At 40.3% G+C, this 13,495-nt stretch overlaps 2 protein-coding genes across 3 annotated transcripts in view; one reads left to right on the forward strand and one right to left on the reverse strand.

The window, feature by feature from the left end:
* SPAG1 (sperm associated antigen 1) overlaps positions 1–3,134 on the forward strand; it is a 48,491-nt gene extending 45,357 nt beyond the window's left edge. Inside the window, exons 16-18 of the mRNA XM_036337887.1 lie at positions 560–724; positions 1,974–2,339; positions 2,444–3,134. Of these exons, the coding sequence (XP_036193780.1) occupies positions 560–724; positions 1,974–2,339; positions 2,444–2,575 (663 nt within the window). The 3' untranslated portion in view covers positions 2,576–3,134. The remainder of the gene's footprint in view (positions 1–559; positions 725–1,973; positions 2,340–2,443) is intronic.
* Positions 1–13,495, reverse strand: part of RNF19A (ring finger protein 19A, RBR E3 ubiquitin protein ligase) — a 54,104-nt gene that overhangs the window by 2,124 nt on the left and 38,485 nt on the right. The window contains exon 11 of one of the 2 annotated variants that reach the window (XM_036337891.1): positions 4,095–4,264. The exons of the other annotated variant lie outside the window; for it this stretch is intronic. Within the exon in view, the coding sequence (XP_036193784.1) occupies positions 4,116–4,264 (149 nt within the window). The 3' untranslated portion in view covers positions 4,095–4,115. The remainder of the gene's footprint in view (positions 1–4,094; positions 4,265–13,495) is intronic. 2 annotated transcript variants of the gene reach the window in all.

Here is a 13,495-nt window from a genome sequence, read left to right on the forward strand (position 1 = left end):
TCTGTGTGCTGTCTCTTATAGAGGACTAGAGACCCAGTGCACGAATTTGTACACGGATGGGGTCTGGCCAGCCTGGACCAATCGGGGCTGGGCCAGCTGGGGAGAGGGGCTGCAGAAGGTTGGCTGCCCAGCCCCCCCTCTCCCCTCCAGTCGAACTCCCAGTCGAATTCCTGGCCAAGGAAACAATTTGCATATTAGGCTTTTATTATATAGGACTAGAAGCCCGATACATGAAAGTCATGCAAGGGGGTTGGCCCTCACAGTCACTGCGGCTTGCCTTGGCCCTCGCAGCAGCGGCTTCGTCCGGAAGGATGTCCAGAAGGTTGTTTGGCTGTCCAGTCTAATTAGCATATTATGCTTTTATTATAGATGCTCACTGTGTTATGGGTTATAATAATTTAGCCCAAGTGTTACCCTGAAGGCCCAGCTTTCTAACCGTGGTGCTGACAGGAGCCCACTGCGCCACTGTGCACTCCCGAGCGTCCTTCTCCCTGCCCCGGGCTGATCTGTGTCCTTCTGTTACCTGTGAAAATGACTGCCTCCGCCCTTCTACTTGCAGGATTATCAGAATAGTTTGAATGATCTCAATACAGTTCTCCGGCTAGACTCAAGTATTGTGGAGGCCAAGATGGAACTGGAAGAGGTGACCAGATTCCTTAATGTGAAGGATCAGGCAGCATCACTCAACAAAGAAAAGGAGAGAAGGAAAATTGAGATTCAAGAGGTATTTGTGTTTGATTATCTTTGAAAGTACTTTTTGGGGGATGTTATATTAGATTCTAAGGTCATGTTCCTGTGAGTTCTATCAATTTCTTTTACATTTTGTGTTTTTTTATTCTGATGCCCAATGAAGAAATTTAAACCGTTTGTAAAGACAAACTTTTCCTGTGCCGTGGTTTAGCCTCTTTTCTCCTGGTTTGGTCATGGACGGTACTGGGAGTCCGCATTAGGTTTTTCCGTTGTTTGCCCCTGTCCCCCACTCCCTCCCTGTCTGGCCTGTGTTTTGTATTGCTTCCACGCCAGACTGTGCTGGGAGCCTATGGCCACTGAGCTTTGCTTCAGGGTAGACCCAGAAAATGCTGACAGGACTGATTTTGTTTCAGTGGTCCTGGCAAGCCACATGCCATAGAGATTTTCCAGTTTGATTCAGACCTTTTAGCACTCTAAGACTGGCCTCCTCAGAGATTTTTGGACTACGTTTGATTTCAGATTAAATTGGTGTCTTGTGCGATACAGCTTTCTGCTTTGCCTTCAGTGAAGAATATCAATCATGAATTCCTGTGTATTCATGAATACTAATATATCATATTACATTTCCATTAAGAGTAAGGAGCTAAAATGTAAGAGGCTAGGAAGTGTTTTTCCTTTAAGGATGGAAGAAAACTGTTTTAAGAGAATTGAAAAATAAGTTTACTTCTTTATTAAATGTAAAGAAATAACTAAAAGTATGAAAGATAAAGTTGTTATAGGTCTTCTTTTATACAGCAGCTTTATTCATGGAAAATTATAAAAAGAGTCCTGGCTGGTGTGGCTCAGTTGGTTGGGCGTCATCCCATGCACCAGAAGGTTACTGGTTTGATTCCAGCACATGCCTGGGTTGCAGGCTCGATCCCCAGTAGGGGGTGTGCAAGAGGCAACCGATTGTTTTGCGCTCTCTCACATTGATGTTTTTCTCTCTCTCTCCTTCTTCCTTTCTTTCTCTCTAGAAATCAACAAACTATTCTTAAAAAATTTTTTTCAATATTAAAAATATTTTAAATTTAAAAAATGCTTTTATGAATGAATACTAGTACCTTAAAACATCTCTTCCTCAAAAAGTAGATCTTACGATTACAGACTGCACATTTTCACTTACGAACTTGACTAAATACAGTGTTCTTGTGTTTTTCAGTTCCTTCCCATTTTAATAAATGTAACGTGGGATGTGTGCAGTGGCTGTTTGTGTCAGGGTGTAATTGTTTTTCCTTGTGAAGGTGAATGAAGGCCACGAAGAGCTTGGAAGGACCCCCGAGGAGGTCTGCACGGGCTGCCCTGCCTCTGAGGGGGACACCAGCTGTGGGCCACCAGGACACGATGAGAAACTGCCCATCACCAAGCCCAGCAATGCCTATGAGTTCGGGCAGGCGATGAACGCTGTCAGTGCTAGAAAAGATAAAGCAGCCTGTGCACATCTGTTAGCCATCACTGAGCCGAAGGATCTGCCAGCGTTGCTGAGTAACAAACTCGAAGGGGATCTATTCCTCCTCCTCATTCAGTCTCTGAAAAGTGAACTTATTGATAAAGATCCCTCATTGGTATATCAGCATCTTCTATATCTGAGTAAAGCAGAAAGGTTTAAGGTAAGTGCCAGAGTATCTCATTGAAAGAGACTGATTTTTACAGGCTTTCTACAACTTTGACATGTTAATGTTTTATGCTAATATAATTTTTCTCCTTCTTTCAGATGATGTTGACCCTAATTAGCAAGGGCCAAAAGGAGCAAATTGAACAGCTTTTTGATGACCTCTCGGACACACCAAACAAACATTTTACTTTAGAAGATGTACAGGCCCTAAAAAGGCAGTATGAGCTTTAAATCAGGATTATTGTTAGATCTCTTCCATGCATGCATGTGCTCCAGTAACACTAGTGAGATGGTATTGTCATACAGTTGCATGGATAAAACCTTGCTTAGAAAAGATCCCTGGGTCTGGACTATAAAATATTTTACTTATTTTTATACATAGAACATGTATATTCTACAAACTGCTTTTTATCAGTTGTAAATATTTTCTTATGTACCAGAGCTAACATCTTTATATTTAATAATAAGTATATTTGGAACTTATTCAGATGCATTTTAATTTATATCATACATTTCCTTTAATAACTTGTTAAAAATTTGAGTTAAATTGTATTTCTTTGGGCTATGAAGGCATCCACTTAGGTTTGACAGAAATATATTTCTTTAAAATGCATTTTTAAAAGTGAAAATCATTAACAGTGATTATGTCACCTTTATTTTCGGCTAACACATACATATAAGTCCCATTTTATACTACTTGTATATTACAGTCTGCTAAGATAAAATGCAATACTTAAATCCATAATATGAAATGATTATTAAATAAATTGTGATTATCAATTTAAAGCTATAAGAGGAACTTATTTTTTCTAATACGGAAGCATTGCCTAATTATTAAGAACAAAAATTGCCAAAAATTTCTACCACTTTTTACTAGACTTTAAAAAGCTCCTTTCCCTTATAAATTGCTTGTATAAGCAGTAACAAAACAACAAATACTTAAGAGCAAGCTAAGCCTTCATTTCTGTTTGCATTGTCAACCCCATATTTCCCCAAATATTTAAATGTCTTCTTGCCCCTCTTTTATCCCTCTTTTAAGCAGGACCATGTTTATTCCCTTAATGTCAAAGGAAAAGTGAAGAACTCTTGAAGCTCTTTTGTTAATGGAGGGTAAAGGTATTTCTTAAAATAAAACATTCCGGTTTCTATCAGTATACCATCAAACATATTCCTGTAGTCTTCAGTCAGTTCTCTTTTTCTGGAGCATTTTCTTGTTTTTTAAAAGTGAAGATAAAAGAAGAATATCTAATTGCTTTATCTAATTGTTTTATCTAATTTTTTTATAATAGAATATTTTTAATTTGTTTTATTGATTTCAGAGAGGAAGGGAAATAGAAACATCAATAATGAGAGAGAATCATTGATCGTCTGCCTCCTGCACACACCCCCCCAAAGCGGATCCAGCCCACAACCCAGCATGTGGCCTGACCAGGAATCGAACTGTGACCTCCTGGTTCATAGGCCCAAGTTCAACCACTGAGCCACGCCAGCTGGGCTCATTACAGAATATTTTAAATATTGTTGTGGGTAAATGGTATCTTTCAAAACATGCCATTTTTCTTTTAAACTTTTTTGTTCATAAATGAAAATCTGTAATAGTATTTAGTTCTAGTCTTCAAGCCAACAAACAAACCAGTTTTCTCCTTTGTAATACTATTAAATTTGTGTAAAAGTAAGTGATGGAGTGTGTTAGTTACTTTAGAACAGGGACATAACAAGGAAACACCGCCTCCTGTTGACAGTCACATACCCAGCACCTAGCTGCTTGGGACTAAGCTGTCCGCCCGCTGGTGGCAACCTGTCCCGCGAGGAGGTGGAGAGCAGTGAGTGGATGCCTGTCTGTTCCAGTTGTGTGGGTGGCAACTAGAGAAATCCACTTCTCTCCAGCGCGGCCAGCGCACGGGGGCCACACTTCTGTTACTGAGGGGAGGAAAAGGAAAGTAAAGGAAGCAGATAAGAATGTCAAAGCGCATTAAAGGAACACGGGTCCTGCTGACCCCTCAGGACTTCATCAGGAAGTCCGTCCGCAAGCCCCTGGAATATCCCACTCGAGCTCCCCACCGGGTGCGTGGGCACCCCCAGCGCCTCAAGTGCTAAACCCGCACCCGCTCCCACTCTGTGGCCGGAGCCTTGTACTAGTACATGCCCCTGTGTGCGGTAGCAAAAGCAGATCCACTGATCAGTGCTCTCAGAAAAATGGACCAGGGTGTGCAGGCCAGGAAGAAGCTGCGAACGAGCTATAGCACCACTTTCTGGAAAACAAACGAAGTTTCCAGCAGTCAGCATGGTGAGTTATAAGAAAAGATGTAAGAGATTAAGGATTCTGCCACAAGAGGGAGCGATAAGAGTGGAACAAGTCTTCCCATTAAAAAACTGAGGAAACCTTCAGGTAGGAATCCCAACAGTCACTGCCACCTCAACTGTGATAACAGCAACACAAAACTACAAGGAACATGACAGATCAAGAAAATGTCACCCCCAAAAGTCACACAGCACTTCTGCCTCCACTCTCCTGTCACAGGGCGCTGACCCATCACAAAGAGGCAGAAGAGTAGTCTTGCCTTTGCCAGGAGGGGAAGAAAACCAGGTGTTGGTTCAGACAGATAATGCCTCCCAAAGGAACTACTTGTATAAGTAAATCTCTGGTATTTCTACCATTTTATATGCAACGTTACTGTGCTGCTCACAGACTTTTCCCTGCTCCAAATGTTCTCTCCTCCCTCCCCCCTCCCCCAAACCACAGGCTAACTCGATTCTTGGCCCTCCTTTAAAACCCAGTGCAGTGTCACTCCCAGCTTCTCCTCACCTGCCCTGGCTGTGAAATGACCCGTGAGCTTTCTCAGTGCCACGTGCGTGGCTCTGTCAGCTCTAACCATGGTTTTGGTGGTTTGGGTTGGCTTATCCGTGACAGAGACTGTCTGGCTTAGTTCTCCATATTGTTCAGCAACATGCCTGGCACAGTAGAGAGTCAATAAATCATCTTTGATGAGTGAGAAGCTAATTACTAACTTCTATCTCAGTAGACTGTTAGCACTTGGATGTGATGGGTTGCTGTAAAAGAAGTCTCAAAGAAAGTAACTCTATACCGAGTGCAGTGCGGGGGATTTCCCAGCAAGTTCTTCAGCACCTTGTAAGCGAAGTTTCTAGACCTAAGAGTGAAAGACATAATACTACAACAGAAAAAGGGGGAAACCCAAAGGCCCTTAACTCTAACTGACAGTACCCAGAGGTATGACACCCAAGCAGATTACAATCACTGCGCTTAAGTTTACACATTACTTTTCTGTTAATCCTGAGGACATTTTTTCCATTGATTTTTAGAGTGGAAGGGAAGGAGGGAAGGGGGGAGTAAAGAGAGACAGGAACATCAATATGATAGAGACACATGGATTGGTTGCCTCCTGCACGCACCCCAACTGGGACAGGGATTGAACCTGCAACCCAGGTACATGCCCTTGATGGGGAATTGAACCCATGACCCTTTGGTGCGTGGGCTGGTGCTGAAACCACTGAACAACACCAGCCAGGGGAAGTTTACATATTTTTAAATGATTGAGAAGTAAGTATCTGGGCTGGCATGATGGTTGCTTCAAATAACACATAAAATTACTTCTCAACTGTATATAATATAAGAGACTGTCACTTCTGGTTCATGGACCAGATGAACACCCCTTGTGAATACAACCTGAATATATGCCCAGCCAGTGTGGCTCAGTGGTTGAGTGTTGACCTATGAACCAGGAGGTCACGGTTCAATTCCCAGTCAGGGCACATGCCCAGGTTTCAGACTCGATCCCCAGTAGGGGGTATGCAGGAGGCAGCCCATCAATGATTCTTATTGATGTTCCTGTCTCTTCCTTTCTCTCTGAAATCAATAAAAATATATTAAAAACAACAGAACGTGAATCTAGGGCTCCACATCTAACTGTGTACCATCAGTTCGTGTCCAGGCTCTTCAGTTGTTACCACACGATCCCATGATCCACTACCCTGGTCATCCTCAGCCGCCTGACCTTAACAGAAGGAACCTCTCCAATCAGTTTCCCTTCCTTTGACTTATCACCAATTTTTTATTAGCCAGTTGGCACCACTCAGGCCAAAAGGACCACCCTAAAGACTGATGTGGAGGCCATATAATCCTGTCTCAATTCTCTACATGAGGCAGGGGTGGGGAACCTTTTTTTCTGCCAAAAGCCATTTGGATGTTTATAACATAATTCTTGTGTCATACAAAATTATCAACTTAAAAATTAGCCTGCTCTGTTTGGTCAAACATTTAACTCCCCCCTAATGCCTTGGCAGGGCCAGACCAAATGATTTCACAGGCCTTACAGAGCCCTCTGGACGTTCCCCACCCCTGACATAAGGGATGTCTGTTAGCAGAAATCTCTGCCTATTGAGTACAATGCATTTGGTCAAATTTGAAGGTTTTGATGTCTCTAGCCAAAAGTTAAAGGAGATGGTAGAAAGATTGATGACAAACAAGCAGGAGATAGAATACAATAGATTCCCACAACTGCCTTCTCTTTTCTTCTCTAGCAAACTGCTTTCGAGCATAGACTATGGCATCAGAAAAACCTGGAATTAAACCTCAAATCCGTTTAGCCTCAAAGACTAGGTTCCTCATCTGAAAAATGAGGCAGGATATACCAATTCAGGGCTGTAATGCTACGTAGTTCGTGTAAAATGCCAGTGGTGCTTAATAAGCATCTTTCATGTGTATAATTGCTTTCTTCCCGTAAGTCTAATGATCTCATCTCTGTTGTTAGAGAAAAGATTAAAAAGCTCTTTGGAGATACTATGTGCACTTTCATGTTTACTTACTGGATAAGAAACACACATGAAGACCCCTCCAATAGTAGTAGTATAGCCAGGGAAGTGGCTGGCCTTGCAAGGCTGGTGCCATCTCTTGGACATTAGTCACGTTAAAACGTAAATCTGCCAAAACTGGTTTGGCTCGGTGGATAGAGCGTCGGCCTGCGGACTGAAAGGTCCCAGGTTCGATTCCGGTCAAGGGCATGTACCTGGGTTGCGGGCACATCCCCAGTAGGAGATGTGCAGGAGGCAGCTGATCGATGTTTCTCTCTCATCGATGTTTCTAACTCTCTATCTCTCTCCCTTCCTCTCTGTAAAAAATCAATAAAATATATTTTTTAAAAAAAAACAAAAACACACACATGTAAATCCAAGAGTTTTCTCCACAAGTTGAGCTGCACTGAGAACCTCTCTGTAATAGCATGTGTCTTTCTTTTCCAACCTGTCACGTTTTGGGGTGAGCCAACACAAAGAGTGGTACATTCGGAGTCTGGCATAGGCTGGTGGGTGCTTAGGAAGTGTTGAATGAATGAGTCTAGAGGACCACTGCCCTAAAACGTGCTCTGGGATCCAAAATTCAGATCAGAGAAGTTCCTATGACTGATAAGTTTACAAAGACATTGTAAATATTTCTCGAGTAGTTCTTGGAATATTTGCATCAGGATCACTTGGAAATCTTATAGAGCCTAAGAGGTAGGGAATCTAACTTCTAAAGCATCTATTGTGATTCGTAGGCAACTTGGAATATACAACCCACTGTCCTAGAAGCTGAGGAGTGGGCAATAATATCTGACTTCCATAAGCGTTATAAATGAACAAAACTATTTATGGCCCTGAGAATAAAGTATAGTGGGGCATAAATAAAAAGGATAGCTCCTCCTTTTATTGAGTTTATATGATTAATTTGGGAAAACAAAACAAAATAAATCCAAGTTCAAGATACTCTAGTATAGCGGTTCTCAACCTGTGGGTCGCGACCCCTTTGGGGGTCGAACGACCCTTTCACAGGGGTCGCCTAAGACCATCCTGCATATCAGATATTTACATTATGATTCAAAACAGTAGCAACATTACAGTTATAAAGTAGCAACGAAAGTAATTTTATGGTTGGGTCATAACATGAGGAACTGTATTTAAAGGGCCAGAAGATTGAGAACCACTGCTCTAGTAGAAAAAAGTATCAATGAACTGTTGCAAGTGTCAAAGTTATTAAAAGGTCCAAGAGTTAATCAAGAACAGTTAGAGGGAGAGGTAAACTCTAAGCCAGGGTTTTAAACAGATGGGCCTTTGAGAAGCCAGAGCTCAGTAGGACTGAACTATTCTGCAGAAGTCATATCACCCTGCACTGGACACTTTGCCTCCAATTCAGCCACTGCCGATGCTTTGCTGGGGAGCAGGCGGAGACCAGACAAGACATTTGCAAACCAAATAGACTGGGGTTTCTACTTTTCCTTAGGGTTTTAATAGTGACCTAAGTCAAATCCCAAAATAGCTGAAAATTTCATCTAACTACCCCTTGACCTTTTTTTATGCCCATTTCCCAACTGTAAAATTCTGCCAAACATTTGCTGTAATTAAGGAGTGGTTGGGAGGACTATTTTAACAAACACAATTTTAACTTCTAATTCATATTTGTGTTAAAACAAGGGAAAATATTTCACTAGTATAGATATAACAACAAACATTGGCAAGGAGATAGAGAAATTACGAGCCACATATATTACTGATAGGAATGTAAAATGGTACCGCTGCTTTGGAAAACAGTTTGGCAGTTCTTCTAAAAGTCAGTGTTACTGTGTGACCCAACAATTCTGCTCCTAGTATTATACACAAGAAAACTGAAAACATGCACACATGTACACAAAACTTATGCATAAATGTTCATAGAAGCATCATTTATAATAGTCAAAAAATGTAGAAGCAACTGGTGTCCACCTAATGAATGAATGAATTAAATGTAGTATCTCCATATAATAGAATATTAACCAGCCATAAAAAGGAACGAAGTATTGATTTATGCTACTCCACAGAGCAGTGATGGCGAACCTCTGACACGCGAACTCATTTTTTTGGTTGATTTTTCTTTGTTAAATGTCATTTAAATATATAAAATAAATATCAAAAATATGTCTTTGTTTTACTATGGTTGCAAATATCAAAAAATTTCTATGTGTGACACGGCACCAGAGTTAAGTTAGGGTTTTTCAAAATGCTGACACGCTGAGCTCAAAAGGTTCGCCATCACTGCCATAGAGGAACCTTGAAATCATTGTTAAGTGAAAAAAAGCCAGACACAAAGGCCACATATTATATGATTCCATTTATATGAATTGTCCAGAACAGACAAATCTATGCAGACTAAGTAGATTAGTGGCTGCCATGGGCTGAAGAACAGGGGAATGGGAACTGAGTGCTAATGGGTACAGGGTTCATTTTATTGATCTTTAGAGACGAGAGGGAAACATCCATGTGAGAAACATCAAATGGTTGCCTCCCACACATGCCCCGACTGGGGATCGAAACCGCAACCTGGGTATGTGCCCTGTCCAGGAATCAAACCCACCACCTTTTGGTGTATGGGACGACACTCCAACCAACTGAGCCACACTGGCCAGGGCACAGGGTTTATTTTGGGGGTGATAAAAATGTTCTGGAATTAGATAGTGGTGATGGTTGTATACTAAAAACTACTGAATTTTCTACTTTAAAAAGGGTGAATATTATGATACATGAACTATATCTCAATTTTAATAGTTGAGGGAAAAGCAAACCACCCAAGGCAGACAGTAACTTAGAGGCAAACTCTGGAATCCCCCAATCAGCTCAAAAAGGCCATCGCGTTAAGCCTGTCAAGAATTTACCAGAAGGAATAAAGGCCAAGGATGAATGAAAGACTAAATACTTCCATGCTATGATGGAAACAAGGTAAGGATGTCTACTCTTACCATTCCTATTTAACATTGTACTGGAGCTTGAATCCACAATACAATAAGGCCAAAAAAAAAAAAAAAAAAAAGTTCCTGCCCTGGCTGGTGTGGCTCAGTAGTTGAGTGTTATCCTATGTACTAAGAGGTTACGGGTTCGATTCCTGGTCAGGGCACATGCCCAGGTTGCGGGCTCGATCCTTTGTGTGCAGGAGGCAACTGATGGGTGATTCTCTCACCATTGTTTCTGTCTCTCCCTCTCTGAAATCAATAAAAATATTTTTAAAAACCCACAAAAACATTTGTTTTTCCCCAGTATCCTGAATTCAGATTTTGGAGACACCTGGTGCACGTGGGTTGTGCAATATCTAAATTTTACCTCCTTTGTGCAGGACAAAAGATAGCAGAAATAGGTGGTCCTTTCCAGAAAGGCTGGAAAGAAAACAACAAAAGCAGGACTATGTTTTACCACAAAATCGACACATTCTGGGATTAATAAGATCTTACATAGGGAAAAGCTTGCCATTCCTTACTGCTTGTTTTATACATATGAACACTAACCCTGAAAGTCTGGCTCTGAGATACTAAAACACAATTCAGGAGACCCAGACCACCTACACAACTTCTAAACATTCAAGGAAGTCATAACTCCAATCTTACACACTCTGATATTAAAGATTATCCCAGGAGGTTAGCTTCAACATTTGAAAAATCAAATTCACCATATTAATACATTAAAATAAACCACAATTATATAATAGATGTCCCCCCCTCTCCAAATAGCAGCCAATAAAATTCAACATTTCCCAAGGTAAAAACTGTTGGCAAACTAAATTTAATAAATTTGATAAAACTAAAGTTAAAGTGTATCTATATCTGCACAAATATCACAATTTGAGATTATTAACAAGTCAACAATTTGCCCATAACCACTGCTATTCAGCACTATATACTTGAAGTCCTAGCCCATATAAATAGATCAGAAAAATAGATTTGTGTATGATGCAAAGATTGAAGAAGAAATAAGACAGTTGGAATCCTGGCTCTGCTACTTGCCAGCTATGCATATCTGGGCAAAGTACAAAGTGTTTGACACTTCAAAGCACGGTACAAGTTTTGTTAAGTAAAAATAAATTATTCACAGATGATTATATATGTAGAAATCTCAAAGAACCTAGAGAAAACCATTAGGACTCAGAGTTCCCTCCACCTCCACCCCAGCATGCCCAGGCCTTTCTTCCCTCCGGGGTATGCATCTTCTAAATCTAAGGGTCCCCAGGAGATTTGCACTGAGGGGAGCAATGGGCAGCTACAGCTCTCCCAGACTTACCCCCTGAACCTGTCCCCAAGGCCCTTTTTCTCTGACTTTCAGGTGGAGCTAAACAGCCTCTTCTAGGCTCACTTCTGTCACTGTGACTTGAACTTCTCAGTGAGTCCACACAGCCCCACATGGCTCACCTTCCTATGTCATTTCTAGGGAACCAAAGCAGCCCTGCCTAGGCTCTCTCCTGTCCTCAAACCTTCCTTGTTTCACTGTCCCCAGCTTTAATAAACATATTCTAAAAAAAATAAAATAAGTAAAATCAGTATTTCTATATACTGTTAGTAACAATCATAAAATGACATCGAAAAAATATCAAATACCTGGGAATAAAATTTAACAAAAGATATGAAAGACCTCTAAAGGGATAATTATAGATTCAATGCAATCCCAATCACAACTGGTAGAACTCAACAAGTTTATTCTAAAATGTGTATAGAAATGTAACGTACCAAGAACAATCAAGACACTCTCCTAGGAAAACAAGGTGGCAGACTTACCTTACTAACGAGGCAACAAATTCCAAGATTGATGTCTAAATTGTCCATTAACTCACCTGGAAGAAGGTATCTTTTTGGAATATTCATCCATTAGGTATGTCTCCATAGTTCTTCCCTCACTTCCTTAAGATCTTTGCATAAATGTCATCTAAGAAACCTTTCCGGTTTTCTCTGTATAGAACCCAATACCTCTAGTCATTTTATTCCCCACTCTAACTCTCCCTGATAGAATACTATTTTAGACGCTCAAAACCAACCAGTATGTAAATACTGGTTTTTTAACAATGATATTTCATACTTTAATAATGAAAACTAATGAAACAACAGGTCCATTAAAAGGAACCATATAAAACAAAAAAACTAACATGCGTATATGCATGACCCAGGGACCCAAACCATAGTGCAGTGCAGGCCTGCGGGCAGAGGGTGGTGGAGGGGGGTCATTGAAGAAAAAAGGGACATCTGTAATACTTTCAACAGTAAAGATAAATTTAAAAGAAATAAAAAAATAAAATGTAGCCCTGAGAATCTTGATCATTCTGAATAGAAAGGCAACATGATCTAAAGAGCAGGAATTTAGGCATTTTGCTCCCATGTCTTATAGGAATTAAAGCATCACATGATGGTTTTCAACTCTATTTTATCTTTTGGTGATCAAAGTTCGTATTTAGCTAGACAATATGGTATGGGAAGTCTTACATATTTACTAGTTAACACAATTAGCCAAGAAAATAAAAGCAATGGCTTGTGTACATTTAACAAAGAGCTAACTAATTCAGTGCTCTGAAGGAGCATTTGTACTTTTAAGACAATTGAGTTAAACTGATGTTTTCCATAATGAACAACAGGTTGTACTACTATAATCTTTGCATTCTTCTTCCTCACTATCTTGTGATTTTCCCCACAGGCCTTAAGAAAGCAAAGTAGAAAGGGTTTTACCAGATTTGGTGAATTAAGGCCTGTCTTGAACCCTGTCCTCTTGTTCTAGGCTAGTCTGGAGTTGAGCTCCATGGGAATATGACTTAGTCCTAAATTAATCCATGGTTGAAGAACCCCTGAGAGATGAAGGAACTTCTGAAGCCAATTGAAAGGTCTAGTCCATTTTAAAACTGAGACTGAGGTGGTACTGGTTGGGGGTACAATCAGAAGAGCGATGGGGTGAACTGAATTGCACTGGCACTTTTGCTGTATTCCTCCCAAAATCATTTAGCTTCCCATTTAATCTTTAGTTTTTTATAGAAATGTCAAGAAAGCAGTCAACATATTCATACAGATTATTTTCATGAAGTATTAATTCTGAAACAGGAAAAAAGAAAAACCACCTGTGCATTTTTTAGAGGCTACGAGAATAGAAAGTGATTACAATTATTAACTTGTATTTAACTGGCTCTCATTTCATAATATAATGTTGCTAGAGTAGAATCTCTTAAAATAGATTTATAAGGTCTTTTTACTTTTCTGTTAAGGATTATAGTACTTATCTCTTCACAACTTAATAATAGATCAAATCTATTTGCTTTCCAACCAATTTCCTTATTTAAAAAAATATATTTTATTGATTTTTTACAGAGAGGAAGGAAGAGGGATAGTT

This window comes from Myotis myotis, unplaced genomic scaffold, assembly GCF_014108235.1.
Source record: "Myotis myotis isolate mMyoMyo1 unplaced genomic scaffold, mMyoMyo1.p scaffold_m19_p_16, whole genome shotgun sequence".
Lineage (NCBI taxonomy): Eukaryota > Metazoa > Chordata > Mammalia > Chiroptera > Vespertilionidae > Myotis > Myotis myotis.